General features: G+C 44.4%; 2 protein-coding genes across 3 annotated transcripts; both read left to right on the forward strand.

Moving 5' to 3' along the window:
• The first annotated feature begins 4,578 nt into the window (after positions 1–4,578).
• Positions 4,579–8,098, forward strand: LOC124675885 (6,7-dimethyl-8-ribityllumazine synthase, chloroplastic-like). Its single transcript, XM_047211953.1, has 8 exons — positions 4,579–4,775; positions 4,856–4,980; positions 5,169–5,264; positions 6,056–6,151; positions 6,785–6,863; positions 7,235–7,281; positions 7,719–7,778; positions 7,863–8,098. Exons 1-8 carry the CDS (start codon positions 4,646–4,648, stop codon positions 7,899–7,901), a joined length of 672 nt encoding a protein of 223 aa, XP_047067909.1. The 5' UTR covers positions 4,579–4,645; the 3' UTR covers positions 7,902–8,098.
• Positions 8,099–9,598: 1,500 nt separating this feature from the next.
• On the forward strand, positions 9,599–14,727 carry LOC124674764 (ubiquitin-like-conjugating enzyme ATG10). Of its 2 annotated transcripts, none has more exons than XM_047210820.1 (6): positions 9,599–9,999; positions 10,130–10,165; positions 13,447–13,503; positions 14,002–14,101; positions 14,184–14,281; positions 14,410–14,727. In XM_047210820.1, the coding sequence occupies exons 1-6, from the start codon at positions 9,844–9,846 to the stop codon at positions 14,593–14,595; spliced, it is 633 nt and encodes a 210-aa protein (XP_047066776.1). In that variant the 5' UTR covers positions 9,599–9,843; the 3' UTR covers positions 14,596–14,727. The 2 variants fall into 2 exon arrangements, with proteins under 2 accessions (XP_047066776.1, XP_047066775.1); XM_047210819.1 differs by lacking the exons at positions 9,599–9,999; positions 10,130–10,165 and adding exons at positions 12,816–13,171; positions 13,292–13,327.

A 14,727-nucleotide genomic window follows, 5' to 3' on the forward strand; every position in this document is an offset into this window, starting at 1 on the left:
CGATGAACCCCATCATCAAACCTTGGCCATTTCGAGGTTGGGGCATGGATATGATCGGCAAAATCCATCCTCCGTCGAGCAAGAACCACGAGTGGATTCTGGCCATTACAGATTATTTCACCAAATGGGTGGAGGCCGTTCCCATGAAGAAGGTAAAATCGGAAGATGTTATCCAATTTGTCAAAGAACATGTCATTCATAGGTTCGGGATTCCCCAAACCATCACGACCGATGGAGGTTCGGTTTTTGTCTCTAAAGAATTCGGAAAGTTCTCGCGATGACATGGGGATTAAGCTAATCCGATCATCTCCATACTATGCTCAAGCCAACGGGCAAGCCGAAGCATCCAATCAAAGCCTGATCAAGCTGATTAAGAGGAAGATTGACGAGAACCCTAGGGTGTGGCATGAGACGCTGTCAGAAGCTTTGTGGGCCTATCGCATGTCATGCCATGGAGCTATAAAGACTTCGCCGTACCAGCTTGTCTATGGGCAGGAGGTCGTATTACCTTGGGAAATTACGGCTGGATCGTGACGTGTTACGTTTCAGAATGACCTGACGCCTGAAGAGTATGCAACCCTGATGAGTGACACTATTGAGGATGCAACGGAACTTAGACTTTGGTCGTTGGAGAAGATTAAAGAGAACAAAGCCAGGGTAGCTCGGGCATACAATAAGAAGGTGAGACCAAAGGAGTTTCAAGTTGGTGATCTAGTATGGGAAGCTGTGTTGCCACTAGGAACCAGGGATAAAGCATATGGCAAATGGTCTCCTAATTGGCACGGTCCTTACAAAGTCATCCAGGTTCTGAAGGGCAATGCCTACATGCTTGAACAGATGGATGGTGCGAAGTTCCCAGTGGCCGTCAATGGCCAACATCTCAAGAAGTATTTCCCAAGCATGTGGGATGATGGGCAGTGAGATATGGAGGCCGATTTTAAATCGGCTCGTAAAAAAATCACGACCGATGCACAGACATCGACTTGAGAAAACATGCGGAGACAACAGTATGCGAGTACAGCCGATGCACGGGCATCGACTTCAGAATAATAAAAGCCGATGCATTGCTATCGACTCTAGAGGAACAAGCTCAACTAAGCAGGTTAACAGATCGGTTTCAGACCAGAAATCATGATATTTGGGATGAATCTCCTAGTGGGTTTGCTGAGGAGTTCAATCTGCGCGTTTAAGGTTGGAGGATGGTTTGGACGCGAGCTAGACCTGTTGGACCGTGTGAATAGGCAACGGCTTGGCCTCAAATCGCGTTTATAGTACAAGCCGATGCCCTGCCATCGGCTCTTTGTACAACGACTTCGTTCGACGATCGGCGAATTTGATAAGAAAGCAAAATTAATTGGGGAATATTTTCTTCATTAATAGTGGGATTTCTTACAAAGAAAGAGTCGATCGCTCAGGGAAAAGAAAGAACAAAAGCCGACTACTACTGCTAGTCCCTAATCTAAGGGCCATTGCTGCCCTCGTCGTTGTCGTCGCTGCCGCCGGCGCAGCTGCTGATGGGCTCCTCATCGCTGCTCCCGTAGCCTTCTACGGGAGCCTCGTCTTCCTCATCGTCATCGTCGCTGTCGTCGTCCCACCAGGCGCGGAGGCGCTTCGCCGGTGGGTAACCTTCGAGGGAGTCGTCGTCGTCCTCCTCCGCCTCTTCCTCGGAGGAGGTGAAGTCGTCCCAGGAGAAGCGGTCGTCCTCGCTCTCCGCCTCCTCCTCCCCGTCGACGAGGAATTGGAGGTCGTCCTCTCCGTCGGTCAAGGATTTGTCATCCTCGGACCAGATGGAGGAATCGTGTAACTCCTTGTCCCACGTCGTTGGGGCGAGGATGTCGTGCGCCGCCAACGAGCCCCACTCTGGCGTCGGCTCACGGAAGGGAGATGATACGTAGGAGAGGTTTGAGGAGGCAGAAGAGGAGGAGGACGAAGAAGACATGGCTACGGAGGAATGGGGGTTTTTTGCCGATGGCTAGTACGGAGCAGGAGGGTGAAGGGGCGAACTGCTCGACGCGGTTAAATAATGGGATATTGGGGAGAGTTAATGTTACAGCAGTTTCCGAGGAAGTGGTGCCAAAGAATTGTCGAGTCGCGCATAGAAGTCGAGAAGGCAAGGCATCATGATAAAGGATACTGCAGCGGTTCTGCTCTGCCACGACATGACCCAACGAAGAAAAGCGAAGTGATTTTTGAATTGTCATTTCCAAAACCAGGGGGGCATGTGTTATCACCGGAATTTGACCGGATCGGAGGTGGGCCGCGATTACGGATGGGCTTGAAGAATATACATGGAAGAAATACATGAATCGGCCTTGTATACAAAGTTTGGGCTAGTTTGCCCATGTATCTGTAACATAGTAGGATACGTGTCGGTTAGATAGAGTTTGGCTTGTGCACGGTTGGGATTATTCCCACGTTAGAAAGTCTACGGACTATAAATATGTATCTAGGGTTTATGAAATAAACAACAATCACGTTCACCACAAACCAATCTAGGCGCATCGCCAACTCCCTTGTCTCGAGGGTTTCTTCCGGGTAAGCATCATGCTGCCTAGATCGCATCTTGCGATCTAGGCAGTACACGTTTATTCGCTGTTCATGCGTTGCTCGTGCTGAAGCCTTGTTGATGGCGAGCAACGTAGTTATCATAGATGTGTTAGGGTTAGCATTGTTCATCGTGTCATATGCTGTCGTCGTGCAACCCTTAGACGTCTAGCCGCCCTTACACCTATCTTGGGTGTAAGGGTGGCACCCCGCTTGATCATTATTTAGTAGATCCGATCCGTTATGATTGCTCCTTGTTCTTCAAGGATTAGTTTAATATCTGCATAGTTAGGCCTTACAAACGGGTTGAAGGATCCAGATGGCGCGTAGGGTGTAGTTTGCTAGCCCTAGACGGGATGTTTCGGGGATCAACTTCGTGTTGGTTTTTAGGCCTTGTCTAGGGTCGGTTTACGATCACCGTGCGTGGCCGCCGGGCTCAATCACGAGTAGGATGTTCCGATTATGTGGTGAAAACCCTAAATCGTAGTAGGTCGTTTTAGCTTTATTTTGATCAAGCAGGACCACCATCCGACCGTACACCTCGTACGGATCATGGGTGGATCGGCTCCTTGAGCCGATTCACGGGACAACCCGAGAGCCGATCGAGGCTCGTATTTAATGTTTACGTGTATGCCATGCAGGAAACTAAGCGAGGCACATCCAACACCTTCCCGACCGGGTATAGGTCGGGTGGCACGCCCTTGCACCCAGCATCGGACGTGCGTGCCGGAGTCTTTGCGGGCCGTCGCTCGGAGGGACCAGGGCCAGCCGCAGCCCTGGGAGCCTCCCGGCTCTACCGTGTTGCCCGTCGCTGCTCGCCGGTGGGTTTCTAACCGCAACACACGTAAAATGCACATGAAACTAAGTTGACTAAGAATTAAGCTAACTTCCACTAGCAACCCAAAGATACATGAGCACTCATGTTGAATTTATCAATATCTACATGAAGAGGAAAGATGATGAACCATTCTTTTTATACTCTTACTATACGATGATTTTTTTTAATATGTATATCAAGCTTGTTGAGCTAACTTGAGTATTTATCGAGTCGAGACAAGCTGCGATTTTAAGCTTTCATATTAACGAGCCGAGTCATGTAAACTGACGAGCATCTGTGAGTTGAGTCGAGCGGCTCGATATCCACAACCAAACAACAACATTATTTGCTCGTTGCAGAGGAAAAAATGCACGGGAAAAAACAGCCGCCGCCTCTCCAAAACCCTAGCCGCCTCCACTCCAGCCTCCTACATAGATTGGTTCCCCCTCTTCCGGTCGGCTTCGTTGGCGTCGGGAGGAGTGGAGTTTTCTATAAAAGTAGTGTTTTCAGTTGATTATGTTAGGTTTTTGGTAGTCGCCTTCTTGTTCGTTTCCCCTCAATGGAGATGACATCGTGTGCAATAAGTGATCTTCGGGATTTTGCTCGACGACGAGATCTTCTTCCCGACGTCAGTGATGGTGTTGAAAGATTACAATTCTCCAGGTATGGGCCTTCAGATATTGCTTTGCCAGATCGATTTTAGATCTTTTGTCGTTGTTGCCGCGAGAGGATTATCCTCGCAGTTTTTGTCCCGGCTGCTACGTCCTTGACAATGGTGATTCGTACTCTGGACTCTCCATCGACGACGACAAAGCTAGTCGGTTGTTATTCCCTCGCATACTGGTGTTGGTACTCTTGCCGATGTTGAATGACTTCTTTGATGGTTGCGTGCGTGCACGCAGCCTTGGCACTGCGGCTCAAAAATTATGGGAGAAATTTCGTCGTTATTTATAGGTCTATGGTTCGTTATCTATCTTTAACTTTAAGTGTCTTTAGAAGAGTACACGATTAAAACATTTGAAGACCTCGAAGATATATATCTTTTAGATTTTATTTTGTAATCGTTGGAGTCAGTTCATGTATCTCAATTTTGTTACTATGAATATATGGTATTGATTTTTTTTAAAAACAACGGCACTATTTTTTTTCTTTACGCTGAAAGAGCACCCTACCTATCTGCACAGGTGAAAAGACACACATCTTTGACACCCCACGACCGCCCTCGAGTAGCAGGCTAGCATCAGACAGATCTTCCTCCACACCTACCCACTGGCGGCGACGGCGATGGCGATGGCGGCTTCACCAGCAACATCATCCGCGGTCTCGAGAGCCGCCTCCCACGCGCGTCTATCCAACGCGCCCCTTCGCGCGCCGAGAGCCGCCGCCGCCGTCTCGTTCCCTTCGGCCCGCTCCGGTACGCGCCTGCCCGCGCTACCCTCTCGCCCGCTGCTCTTTCGGTCGCATGCCGCTTCTGATTTGTTTTAATTCGTGTAGTTCGTCCGGCCGCGCTGGTCGCGGATGCTCGGGCTTCTCGGCTCCCCGTCGTGGCCGCGGCCGCTCCGGGGCACCAGCGGCTGATGGGGTCGCTGACGAACACCGAGGGGCTCAGATTCGGCGTGGTGAGTCAGTCACTGTTCCTTCTGTCGCCGCACCTTTGGCTTGTGTCTCGTATTGCTTAATCAACAAACAGTCGCTACAGTCCCCTGTTAGATACTTAATTGTTGCAGATAAAGTGTTACTGCTAACCAGTGGCAGTGCTAATTTGCCTTTCGATTTTCTAACTCTCTAGTTTCTTATCAACATGCAGGTTGTGGCACGGTTCAACGAGATAGTGACCAACTTGCTTCTGCAAGGGGCTCTAGAGGCATTCGAGCGATACTCCATCAAAGCAGAAAACATAACAGTGCGTATCTCTATCGTAAACCCTAAATCGAAGCTACATTTTCGGCCATGTTAAAATGCAGACGTTCCTCACAAGTCACAACTGATCTTGAACCTCATTATGAAACCATACTGTGGCTGGTTTTAAAGTGGTGATTTTGTCCCCTGGCCCAAACGAATTCGACTCTAGTATTCGCTAGAGGCTTGCCTCTGTCTCAAGTAAATGCCCAAAGCTCACAGTCAATTTTAAGAAGAGAAGGGAAAATGGAAGGCCACTGATTACATCCACTATGATAACTAATGTGCCTGTGGAATAATATTATTTCGTTGCCTTCTTAACTAATTTTTTTTGACCAAAACACTTGTTTCATGAACTACAGCCCGTGAAGAACCAATTCTTCATGCAAACACTCCTGTTGCATGACTTAACTACATGGCTGGGTTAATATGTTGGCTAGACCAATTAATTATTTTCTTGTTCTTTCAGGAAAAATATACATTTTCTTGTTCTTTTGACCCATATATTATTTATGGTTTATGCTTTTGTGCACTATTTTGATGTTTTGACAAGTGGGCTGTATAATGGTATAAGGCCAGTAATATACTATCACTATAACAGAATCTTGCATGTATTTATAAAGGAATGCTTTCCATGTAAAACCTTTCTCAAATATTTTAGATGTAAATGAATCTACACCATATCACATACATAGTACATGATACTTCATCTGCAAAGTGGTTAAAAGCAATAGTAATTCTAAGTAATTTTTGCAACCAATTTCCCATGCGCCACTCTAATTCAACTTTTTTCAGGTTGTTAGCGTTCCTGGCAGCTTTGAAATTCCTGTTGCAGCACAGAAGCTTGGCAAGTCTGGAAAGTATGACGCAATTTTGTGCATTGGGGCTGTGGTAAGTTTAGTTTTTGCATAAGCTCCACATTAGACATCTATTTAAACCACTTTCTGTTTTCCTTTTGCTTCTAGTAGTAATGTAGCTTCTGCCTGCTGCCAAGGTGATGTTTACCGTAAGGTTCTTCTCCTGATATGACACATTAGGTATAGCCTAGCCCATCTATTTCGATAGCCCGGTGAACTGTGTCACGTGGGTAATTCTCAAATGTTTGTGATATCTGCATGGTTTTGTATAATGTGTTAAAGCAATAAATTTTACGCCTTTTCATTCTTCCACTGTCAGTGAGGTAGATGCTATCACATCTAATTGTAATTTAGAAGTCTGAATGACCCAACAAGAATCTGGGTAAGCTATATGCTGCTGACAACACGTTTTGATTACCTGTATAACCGTCGCTAGGAGTGGACAATTTCACATATATCTTAAATGTCCTTCACAATCTTAACCATGATTCTGTAACTTGTGGGAAATTATCAGTGTTAAGGCTAGCTTATGCCAAGGTTGGTTTAATCCTGCTGGTTGTGCTGCTTTTATCATTACATTACCTGCTAAAATCTATGCTTTGTAAACCCATAGTTATCAAGATGGTGCTATTTGGTTTTGAAGGTCTTCTTTGAAATTGATTTACAGATTAGAGGTGATACAACCCACTATGATGCCGTTGCAAACTCTGCTGCGTCAGGTGTACTCTCTGCTGGATTGTCTGCCGGTATGTTGCTTTATCTCCTAGTATCAAGCTAGTTGGGTTGCAGAGAACTTATTCTCTTTGTCCATTTTTCTTCCAGTTGGTGTAATTCTTATTAAGACGGTCACTGAGGGTGCATGTGGACATGGGTTCATATTTAATTTTCCAGCTTTTCATGAATACCATTGATGCCCAACAAACATACAAAGCTAAGCAGTTACAGATATCAATGCATGTCTCATATAAATACAGAATTGTATTCCCAGTGACTAGTGAGAGTAAAATTACTGTGTTCGACATGAGGATATCCAAAGAAATTCGCTCGTGTTATGTTCTTTTTGTCAACTTTCAGCTAGTTAAAAGAATGCTTATTTATTTTTTAAATGTTACCACAGGTATCCCCTGCGTATTTGGTGTTCTGACATGTGATGACATGGACCAGGTAATTTATGATTCAATAACATATAGTAATATCTTTTCAAATGTTCTGTAAGAGCATACTTCTCTATCCTGTTTGGTGTATTGTTTTCACCCATTTCTTTAGGTTAGCATCAGAAGAATAAAGATTTTAGAGGATGTAGCTTGAATGTTAGGTTCATGTTCCTAAGCCATATGCTAACTCAAATTGAAGACGCCTGTCCAACTTACATATGTTGACAAGTGAATCAATTATGTTGATACGCGTTCCACAGTAATTTCAACTTTACCCGCAAAATAGGGAGTAATTTCAACTTGGCTGCTACGTGCGTTCTTCTACAGTAGTGATGCATCAGCGTGAAGTGTCATACATGGTTTATGATGGAATTGCCGTGCACATAACGTGATCGTTTGCTTCTGTTTGCTCCACTCCCTGCTCAACCAATTTCATAATCCTTGCAGGCGCTAAATCGTGCTGGTGGCAAGGCTGGAAATAAGGGTGCTGAAACCGCTATAACTGCTGTAAGTAGCATTTGCCTGGCAAGTGAAATAAATAAACCCATGTCAACTTTTGCAGTTTACCTGACAAACTCACTTCTCCTGTAGATTGAGATGGCCTCGCTGTTTCGGCATCAATTAGGCTGACACCGTTCCCTTGGGCCAGCGAGATTTTGTTTCAACCATCCACGGCTATCAGAGTTCCTTTTTAGATTGTTTCAAACCTTTTTTTTATTGCTGCAGGGGTCTGTATTTATGCACTCTGATTGCTTGTCAACAGACTTTGAAGTCTAGAGAGTGAATAAACACATGGTCATGAATAAATAAGTTGCATCATTGCGTCACATCTTAAGCGTTGTGGTCATGCGCTGGCGGTTGCATTTGCAGAGGAGAGCTCCGTCCAGCCTGCCGTCTTTCTTCTTTACCTAATTAAGTGACCATTTTCCAAACTCTGAACTGAAGTCCCTCGCAAAAAACTGCAATACTTCTACTGCTTCTCTCCGTTACGTCATATTGGATGCTTAACTGATGTAGGTACACGTCATTTAGTTTGGCTAGTTTTCATTGAATCTAGCAATCTAAAATAGCATGACTTGGCTTAATGTATGTACCACGTTATTTACTTTTGCTTTCAGTCAATCTAAAATAGTGTGACCTGGCTATCTTTTTTACCCTGCTAGAAAGTCAACTTTTTGGGAAGGACCTGAAATCGACGAGTCCATAACGAAGTAGCTAAGCAAACTGATTTATCTTAGCTGTTTTTATCCATTCTAAGTCTGTGACTGAAGAAGCTATAAAAGTTTTGAAATAGGCTATAATTTAATAATTTATACTACATCTGTCTAAAAATAGGAGTCTTAGTTTTATCTAGATACGGATGTATCTAGACACATCTTTATAGATACATTCGTATCTAAAAATGTTGAGACGCTTATTTTTAAACGGAGGGAGTAGTAGTCTTGAAAACGGAGACTCCATTTGGCTCTTGGTTGCATATGTCCCCACCAAAAAAAAAATATAATTTTAATTGTCAAAAAAATTTAATAAAAAATTCGCATGTATATCTTGATAATCTACGTGTGTCAGTGCCTTAACTTTATGACCAAAATTTGGATCTTTTGCACAACTCAAACGACAAATCAATTTTTCATGAAAACACTTTGTACGCAAGTAACATGTGAAGCACGTAACATGTGAAGATGTACACATGATTATTTGTTTAGATTTTTTTAACATTTCAAATATATCAAAGATATATTAAAAAAAGAGAACATATGCATCTAAGAGTCAAAACATCACTTCCGAATTAAAAGGGCCATTTAGGTCGTCAAAGAACTATACGTGCCAATCAGATGACTAGATGAGCCTTGTGTCGAAACGGTATACTACCTCCGTTTCAAGGAATAAGACGCCCTCGTTTTACGAGATTCTTGTTCGACCAAGAATTACTTCAAATAGATAAGGAATATTTGTATGAAATTAGTATCATTAAAAATTGTTTTTCAATACGAATCCAACGATACTAATTACATATAATATAATCAAGATTTTGTTGTTTAATTTTTATATGGTCAAAATTCGTCTTAGAATACACGTGTGCCTTATTCTTTGAAACGGAGTAGTATATACGACGTATCTGAAGGGCCGTTCCGTAAACTTTCACCTATCTGTGCCCGTAGTATCCAATCTATCAGGGTCTCTTTTGGATATGTGCAACACATAGACCTCCGCACCGCACTTTACCCTGTCGGAGGTCGGAGTCACGTCGCCGGCGAGCCAACGCAGCCGCACCTCTCGTCTCGCCGCAGCAGCGCCGCCACACCAAACGCGCGCGTGTCCAGTCCCGCGACGCCCCTCGTCCCCGGTCCGCCGCTCAGCCCACGTCCACTAGCCCAATTCCAGAAGGGGTCGGTTGTTTCCGAGCACAGCGCCGCAGCCCCGTGGGACTCCGGATCGGCAACGGCATCTCGATTGCTCGACCGAGTGGGTTAAACCGCTGGAATCAGTACGCCGCCTCCACCCAGAGATCTCCGTCCAAGTAGAGCCAGAGAGGAATTGTTTGCCTGTTGATAGGGTGCTTGAATCTGCAATGGTGGGCTCCTCCGTGTGGGATGGGACTCTGTCTCTCGACGAGTTCAGCGCCTCGGCGAAGGCTCTGGTCAGCAAGTGGGGGCAGATCGACGTCGACGACTCGCTTCCCGACTGGGCGTGGAGACCTTGCTGCAGAATGGGGGTGCCATCTGAGGTTGTGCGCAATGGGCTTTGACCCCTCTCTCTGTGTTCATTATCCCTTGTTATGTTTTTCTTTTTGTCACACATAACAGTTAAGATTGTGAATTTCTGATAACCTACGAGTTGGCTTGATCTTTTTGCAGACGGAGGGGTTCCTAGCTCTCGAAGGAGTGTACCAGGTGGGTGGGTAGTTTATTTCTTTGCTTGTCTGATTGTTAATTTGTCTGACAGTATTATGAAGTTGCAGATCAGTAATTTGCTGTTTTTTTCCCTTCTGGGACAGATTGACGAGAACAACGGCCTTGATGATGATGGAGGGATTGTAGAGCATGATACTTGGGTAAGTATATAGTGGGCACTCTTAGTTGTGTGTTTCTTCTACCTGCATACTGGTACATTGCCTTGCTCTTAACCCCTGGCGTTTCATTGTGTTCATCATATTTATCCTATAAAAGATGTAAAAGTTACATCAAATAGCTTCTGAGGCAGCACTTTGAACTGATTATGCCCCAGAAAGTCAGAGGCTTGTGTTGAAGGGACTGACTGAATGTTGGAAATCTAGACATCTTGTAGTATCCAGTAGTGGTGGATGTCGTGGTGTTCCAAATTTAGTTCTTTCATTTCTGCATGTATGCTCGTGGGTTATAAAGTGCGAACTTTAAAAGGATCACCTTGTTCCCCCTACTGCAGTGTACATACTAGTTCTCAGTTTTTTTCGACTAGAACGAAGATAACTATGATCCTTCTTCTGGGATGAACTTTTAAGAAGTCTTTAAAAAGAAAATTCTTCATTTCTTAATTCAGATTTGCGCCAGTCATGATCTCTTTTTCTTTGCAGGTCCAGAGCTCTTGTGATAATGTTCATGTATATGATTTCCATATCGCCTACAGCTTTTCTTACAAGGTTCCGGTGCTATATTTTCAAGGTCATGAGGCTGGTATGCAAGTTTCAGAACATCATTGAATGTTTACTTCCGTTATTCTCCTTTTTGATAGCGAATGTCTACCACTTGTCCTCAGGTGGGCAGCTACTAACTATAGATGAGATAAAAAAGGACCTTTCTTCTCAGTCACTTAAAACATTAAGTGAATCAAAGTGGACGTTTATTACTCGAGAGGTAAGAATGGTTGGTTAACACATGATTCTTGAAAATGCTATGTAAAATATATGTATGCCCTCTGGTTCACTATATGTAGGAAAGCTTAGACTCACTCAAAACTATTGACTGCTCTTGCACCCCTGCAGGAGCATCCCCACCTAAGTTTGCCATGGTTCATCTTGCATCCCTGTGGAACCAGTGACTGGATGAAGTTACTTCTTGATAAATTGGGGGATAAAGACCGATCTCTGCAGTACCTGTCAGCATGGTTATCTGTGGTTGGCCAGGCAGTAGGATTGAAAATTCCGCTTAAGCTTTACTGCAGTTCATAGATTCACCCTTATTCAGTATGTTGTATGTGCCTGTGACATTTATGGCGGCTGAACTGGGCATTGCTCACTTTCTATTTATATTAGTATAGGTTCAAACATTTCTCATATTGGCCAGGCTTGATAATTTCACCATTATGTAACAATTGCATGCACTGCAGCTTAGTGGCACTTTGGCATGATGTTTTCATCTTGATTGATAATTAGTTTTATGCTTGTCCCAATTTGCTCAGAAGCCACCTGCTTGAAAGTAGGTATTACCAGAATTTAGTGAAATGATGAAATGGCGGACTCCTGCTGGTAGTTATCCCTCAGTTAATAATGCTCCTATTGGAAGCATCCCTGGAACCACGGCCCAGGTATGAATTTGAAATGAAATAGGAACATAGTTGAAACATCACTTGCACCCAATGTTTTTCTGAACTTTGGCATAAGTGCCCAGAATAGTTTGAGCATCCCATTCAAGCTCTTCCTTGGAGTTCTAAAAGACTCCTGAATTCAGAGCTTTCAAATCTAAAAAAATTCGAAGCTTTCAGCTTCCTTAACTTCCTCTTCACAGTTTTTTTTATCTGGAAGCAGGTGATCGGAGTTATGTCATCTGGCCTCCAAGCTGGGCAAGGCCTTGCACTTAACTTTTGTTGCTTCACACCATCCTTTTGTTTTTCGAGGGCATTGCCCGCCACCCTTTGAGGAGTTATGCCTGGTTACAGGAGATTCCAACAAATATTTAGGGAATCTTCTATCTGGTATTCTGCTGTAAAACCGACATGAAATATGAGGACGTTGAGTTGAAATACTGACCTCCTAAAACCTTCGTATCATCAGCAAAATAAACACCACAACATAGGGGAAAAAGGAAATGATGTCGTCCATCCATTGATTTACTTGGTCACCATGTTTGCTGAATTGCTGGTTGGTCTTACATTGGGGCTCCCTCTGTTCCAGTACTACATTATGGAACAGAGTATGTATAGTTCTAGTAGATAGCATGTAGTAGTTCCAGTACTACAAGTTGTTATTTCACTGTCGACTCAGATGGTCGTTTTGACTAGTTTCATGGCCGCGAGAGGAAGCCTAGCACACCCTTTTATTAGGCAGATCGACATGCCCCCTCGCCGTCTCCCGTTTGCCGACTCCCTCAAGCAGAAGAATGAGATAGTTAATATAGGAGGTACTTGAGGGGGCCTTTCATAAACCTTCACCTCCCTAGTCCCTATTGACGGTAATATCTAATCTATTAGGGGCTCTTTTATATATGCACAATACATAGACCTCCGCACCGCACTTTCCCCCGTCGGAGTCACGTCGCCGGCGAGCCAACGCAGCCGCACCTCTCGTCTCGCCGCAGCAGCGCCGCCGCACCATCCGCGCGCGTGTCCAGTCCCGCGACGCCCCTCGTCCCCGACCCGCCGCTCAGCCCACGTCCACTAGCCCAATTCCAAAAGGGGTCGGTTGTTTCCGAGCACAACACCGCACCTCCGTGGGACTCCGGATCGGCTTAAACCGCTGGAATAAGTACGCCTCCTCCGTCCAGAGATCTCCGTCCAAATAGAGCCAGAGGGGAATTGTTTGCCCTGTAGATACGGTGCTTGAATCTGCAATGGTGGGCTCCTCCGTGTGGGACGGGACTCTGTCTATCGACGAGTTCAGCGCCTCGGCGAAGGCTCTGGTCAGCAAGTGGGGGCAGATCGAAGTCGACGACTCTCTTCCCGACTGGGCGTGGAGACCTTGCTGCAGAATGGGGGTGCCATCTGAGGTTGTGCGCAATGGGCTTGACCTCCTCTCTCTCTGCGTTCATTATCCCTTGTTATGTTTTTCTTTTTGTCACATTACAGTTAAGATTGTGAATTTCTGATTTGGCTTGATATTTTCGCAGACGGAGGGGTTCCTAGCTCTGGAAGGAGTGTACCAGGTGGGTGGGTAGCTTATTTCTCTGCTTGCCTGATTGTAATGTTTTTTAGTTGTTAATTTGTCTGATAGTGTTATGAAGTTGCAGATTAGTAATTTACTGATTTTTTTCTTCTGGGACAGATTGAGGAGAGCAACGGCCTTGATGATGATGGGGGGATTGTAGAGCATGATACTTGGGTAAGTATATTAGTGGGCACTCTTATTTGTGTGTTTCTGCTACCTGCATACTGGTACATTACCTTGCTCTGAATCCCTGGCGTTTCATTGTGTTCAGCGTATTTATCCTATAAAAGATATAAAAGTTGCATTAAATAGCTTGCGGAGGCAGCAGTTTGAACGGATTATGCCCCAGAAAGTCAGAGGCTTGTGTTGAAGGGACAGACTGACTGTCGGAAATCTAGACATCTAGTAGCATTCAGTAGTGGTGGATGCCGTGGAGTTCCAAATTTAGTTCTTTCATTTCTGCATGTATGCTTGTGGTTTATAAAGCGCGAAACTTTAAAGGATCAACTTGTTCTCACTACTGCAATGTACATACTAGTTCTCAGTTTTTTTTCAACTAGAACAAAGATAACTATGATCCTTCTTCTGGGATGAACTTTTAAGAAGTCTTTAAAAAAAATCTTCAGTTCTTAATTCAAATTTGCGCCAGTCATGATCTCTTTTTCTTTGCAGGTCCAGAGCTCTTGTGATAATGTTCATGTATATGATTTCCATATCGCCTACAGCTTTTCTTACAAGGTTCCGGTGCTATATTTTCAAGGTCATGAGGCTGGTATGCAAGTTTCACAACATTATTGAATGTTTACTTCCGTTATTCTCCTTTTTGATAGCGAATGTCTGCCACTTGTCCTCAGGTGGGCAGCTACTAACTATAGATGAGATAAAAAAGGACCTTTCTTCTCAGTCACTTAAAACATTAAGTGAATCAAAGTGGACGTTTATTACTCGAGAGGTAAGAATGGTTGGTTAACACATGATTCTTGAAAATGCTATGTAAAATATATGTATGCCCTCTGGTTCACTATATGTAGGAAAGCTTAGACTCACTCAAAACTATTGACTGCTCTTGCACCCCTGCAGGAGCATCCCCACCTAAGTTTGCCATGGTTCACCTTGCATCCCTGTGGAACCAGTGACTGGATGAAGTTACTTCTTGATAAATTGGGAGATAAGGACCGATCTCTGCAGTACTTGTCAGCATGGTTATCTGTGGTTGGCCAGGCAGTAGGATTGAAAATCCCGCTCAAGCTTTACTGCAGTTCATAGATTCACCCTTATTGAGTATGTTGTATTACTGTCAAGTGGCTGTGCCTGTGACAATTATGGCGACTGAACTGGGGATTGCTCACCTCTTATTTATATCTGTATATTTCTCATATTGATCTGGGTTGATGATTT

Source organism: Lolium rigidum, chromosome 7 (assembly GCF_022539505.1).
Source record: "Lolium rigidum isolate FL_2022 chromosome 7, APGP_CSIRO_Lrig_0.1, whole genome shotgun sequence".
Classification (NCBI taxonomy): Eukaryota; Viridiplantae; Streptophyta; class Magnoliopsida; order Poales; family Poaceae; genus Lolium; species Lolium rigidum.

Coding starts and splice junctions, on each gene's coding strand:
- LOC124675885 (XM_047211953.1), top strand. CDS start 4,646: ATGGCGATGGCGGCTTCACCAGCAACATCATCCGCGGTCTCGAGAGCC. Junction 6,864..7,234: donor CTCTGCTGGATTGTCTGCCG/GTATGTTGCTTT, acceptor ATGTTACCACAG/GTATCCCCTGCGTATTTGGT. Junction 7,779..7,862: donor CTGAAACCGCTATAACTGCT/GTAAGTAGCATT, acceptor CTTCTCCTGTAG/ATTGAGATGGCCTCGCTGTT.
- LOC124674764 (XM_047210820.1), top strand. CDS start 9,844: ATGGTGGGCTCCTCCGTGTGGGATGGGACTCTGTCTCTCGACGAGTTC. Junction 13,504..14,001: donor TTGTAGAGCATGATACTTGG/GTAAGTATATTA, acceptor TTTTCTTTGCAG/GTCCAGAGCTCTTGTGATAA. Junction 14,102..14,183: donor TTTTCAAGGTCATGAGGCTG/GTATGCAAGTTT, acceptor ACTTGTCCTCAG/GTGGGCAGCTACTAACTATA.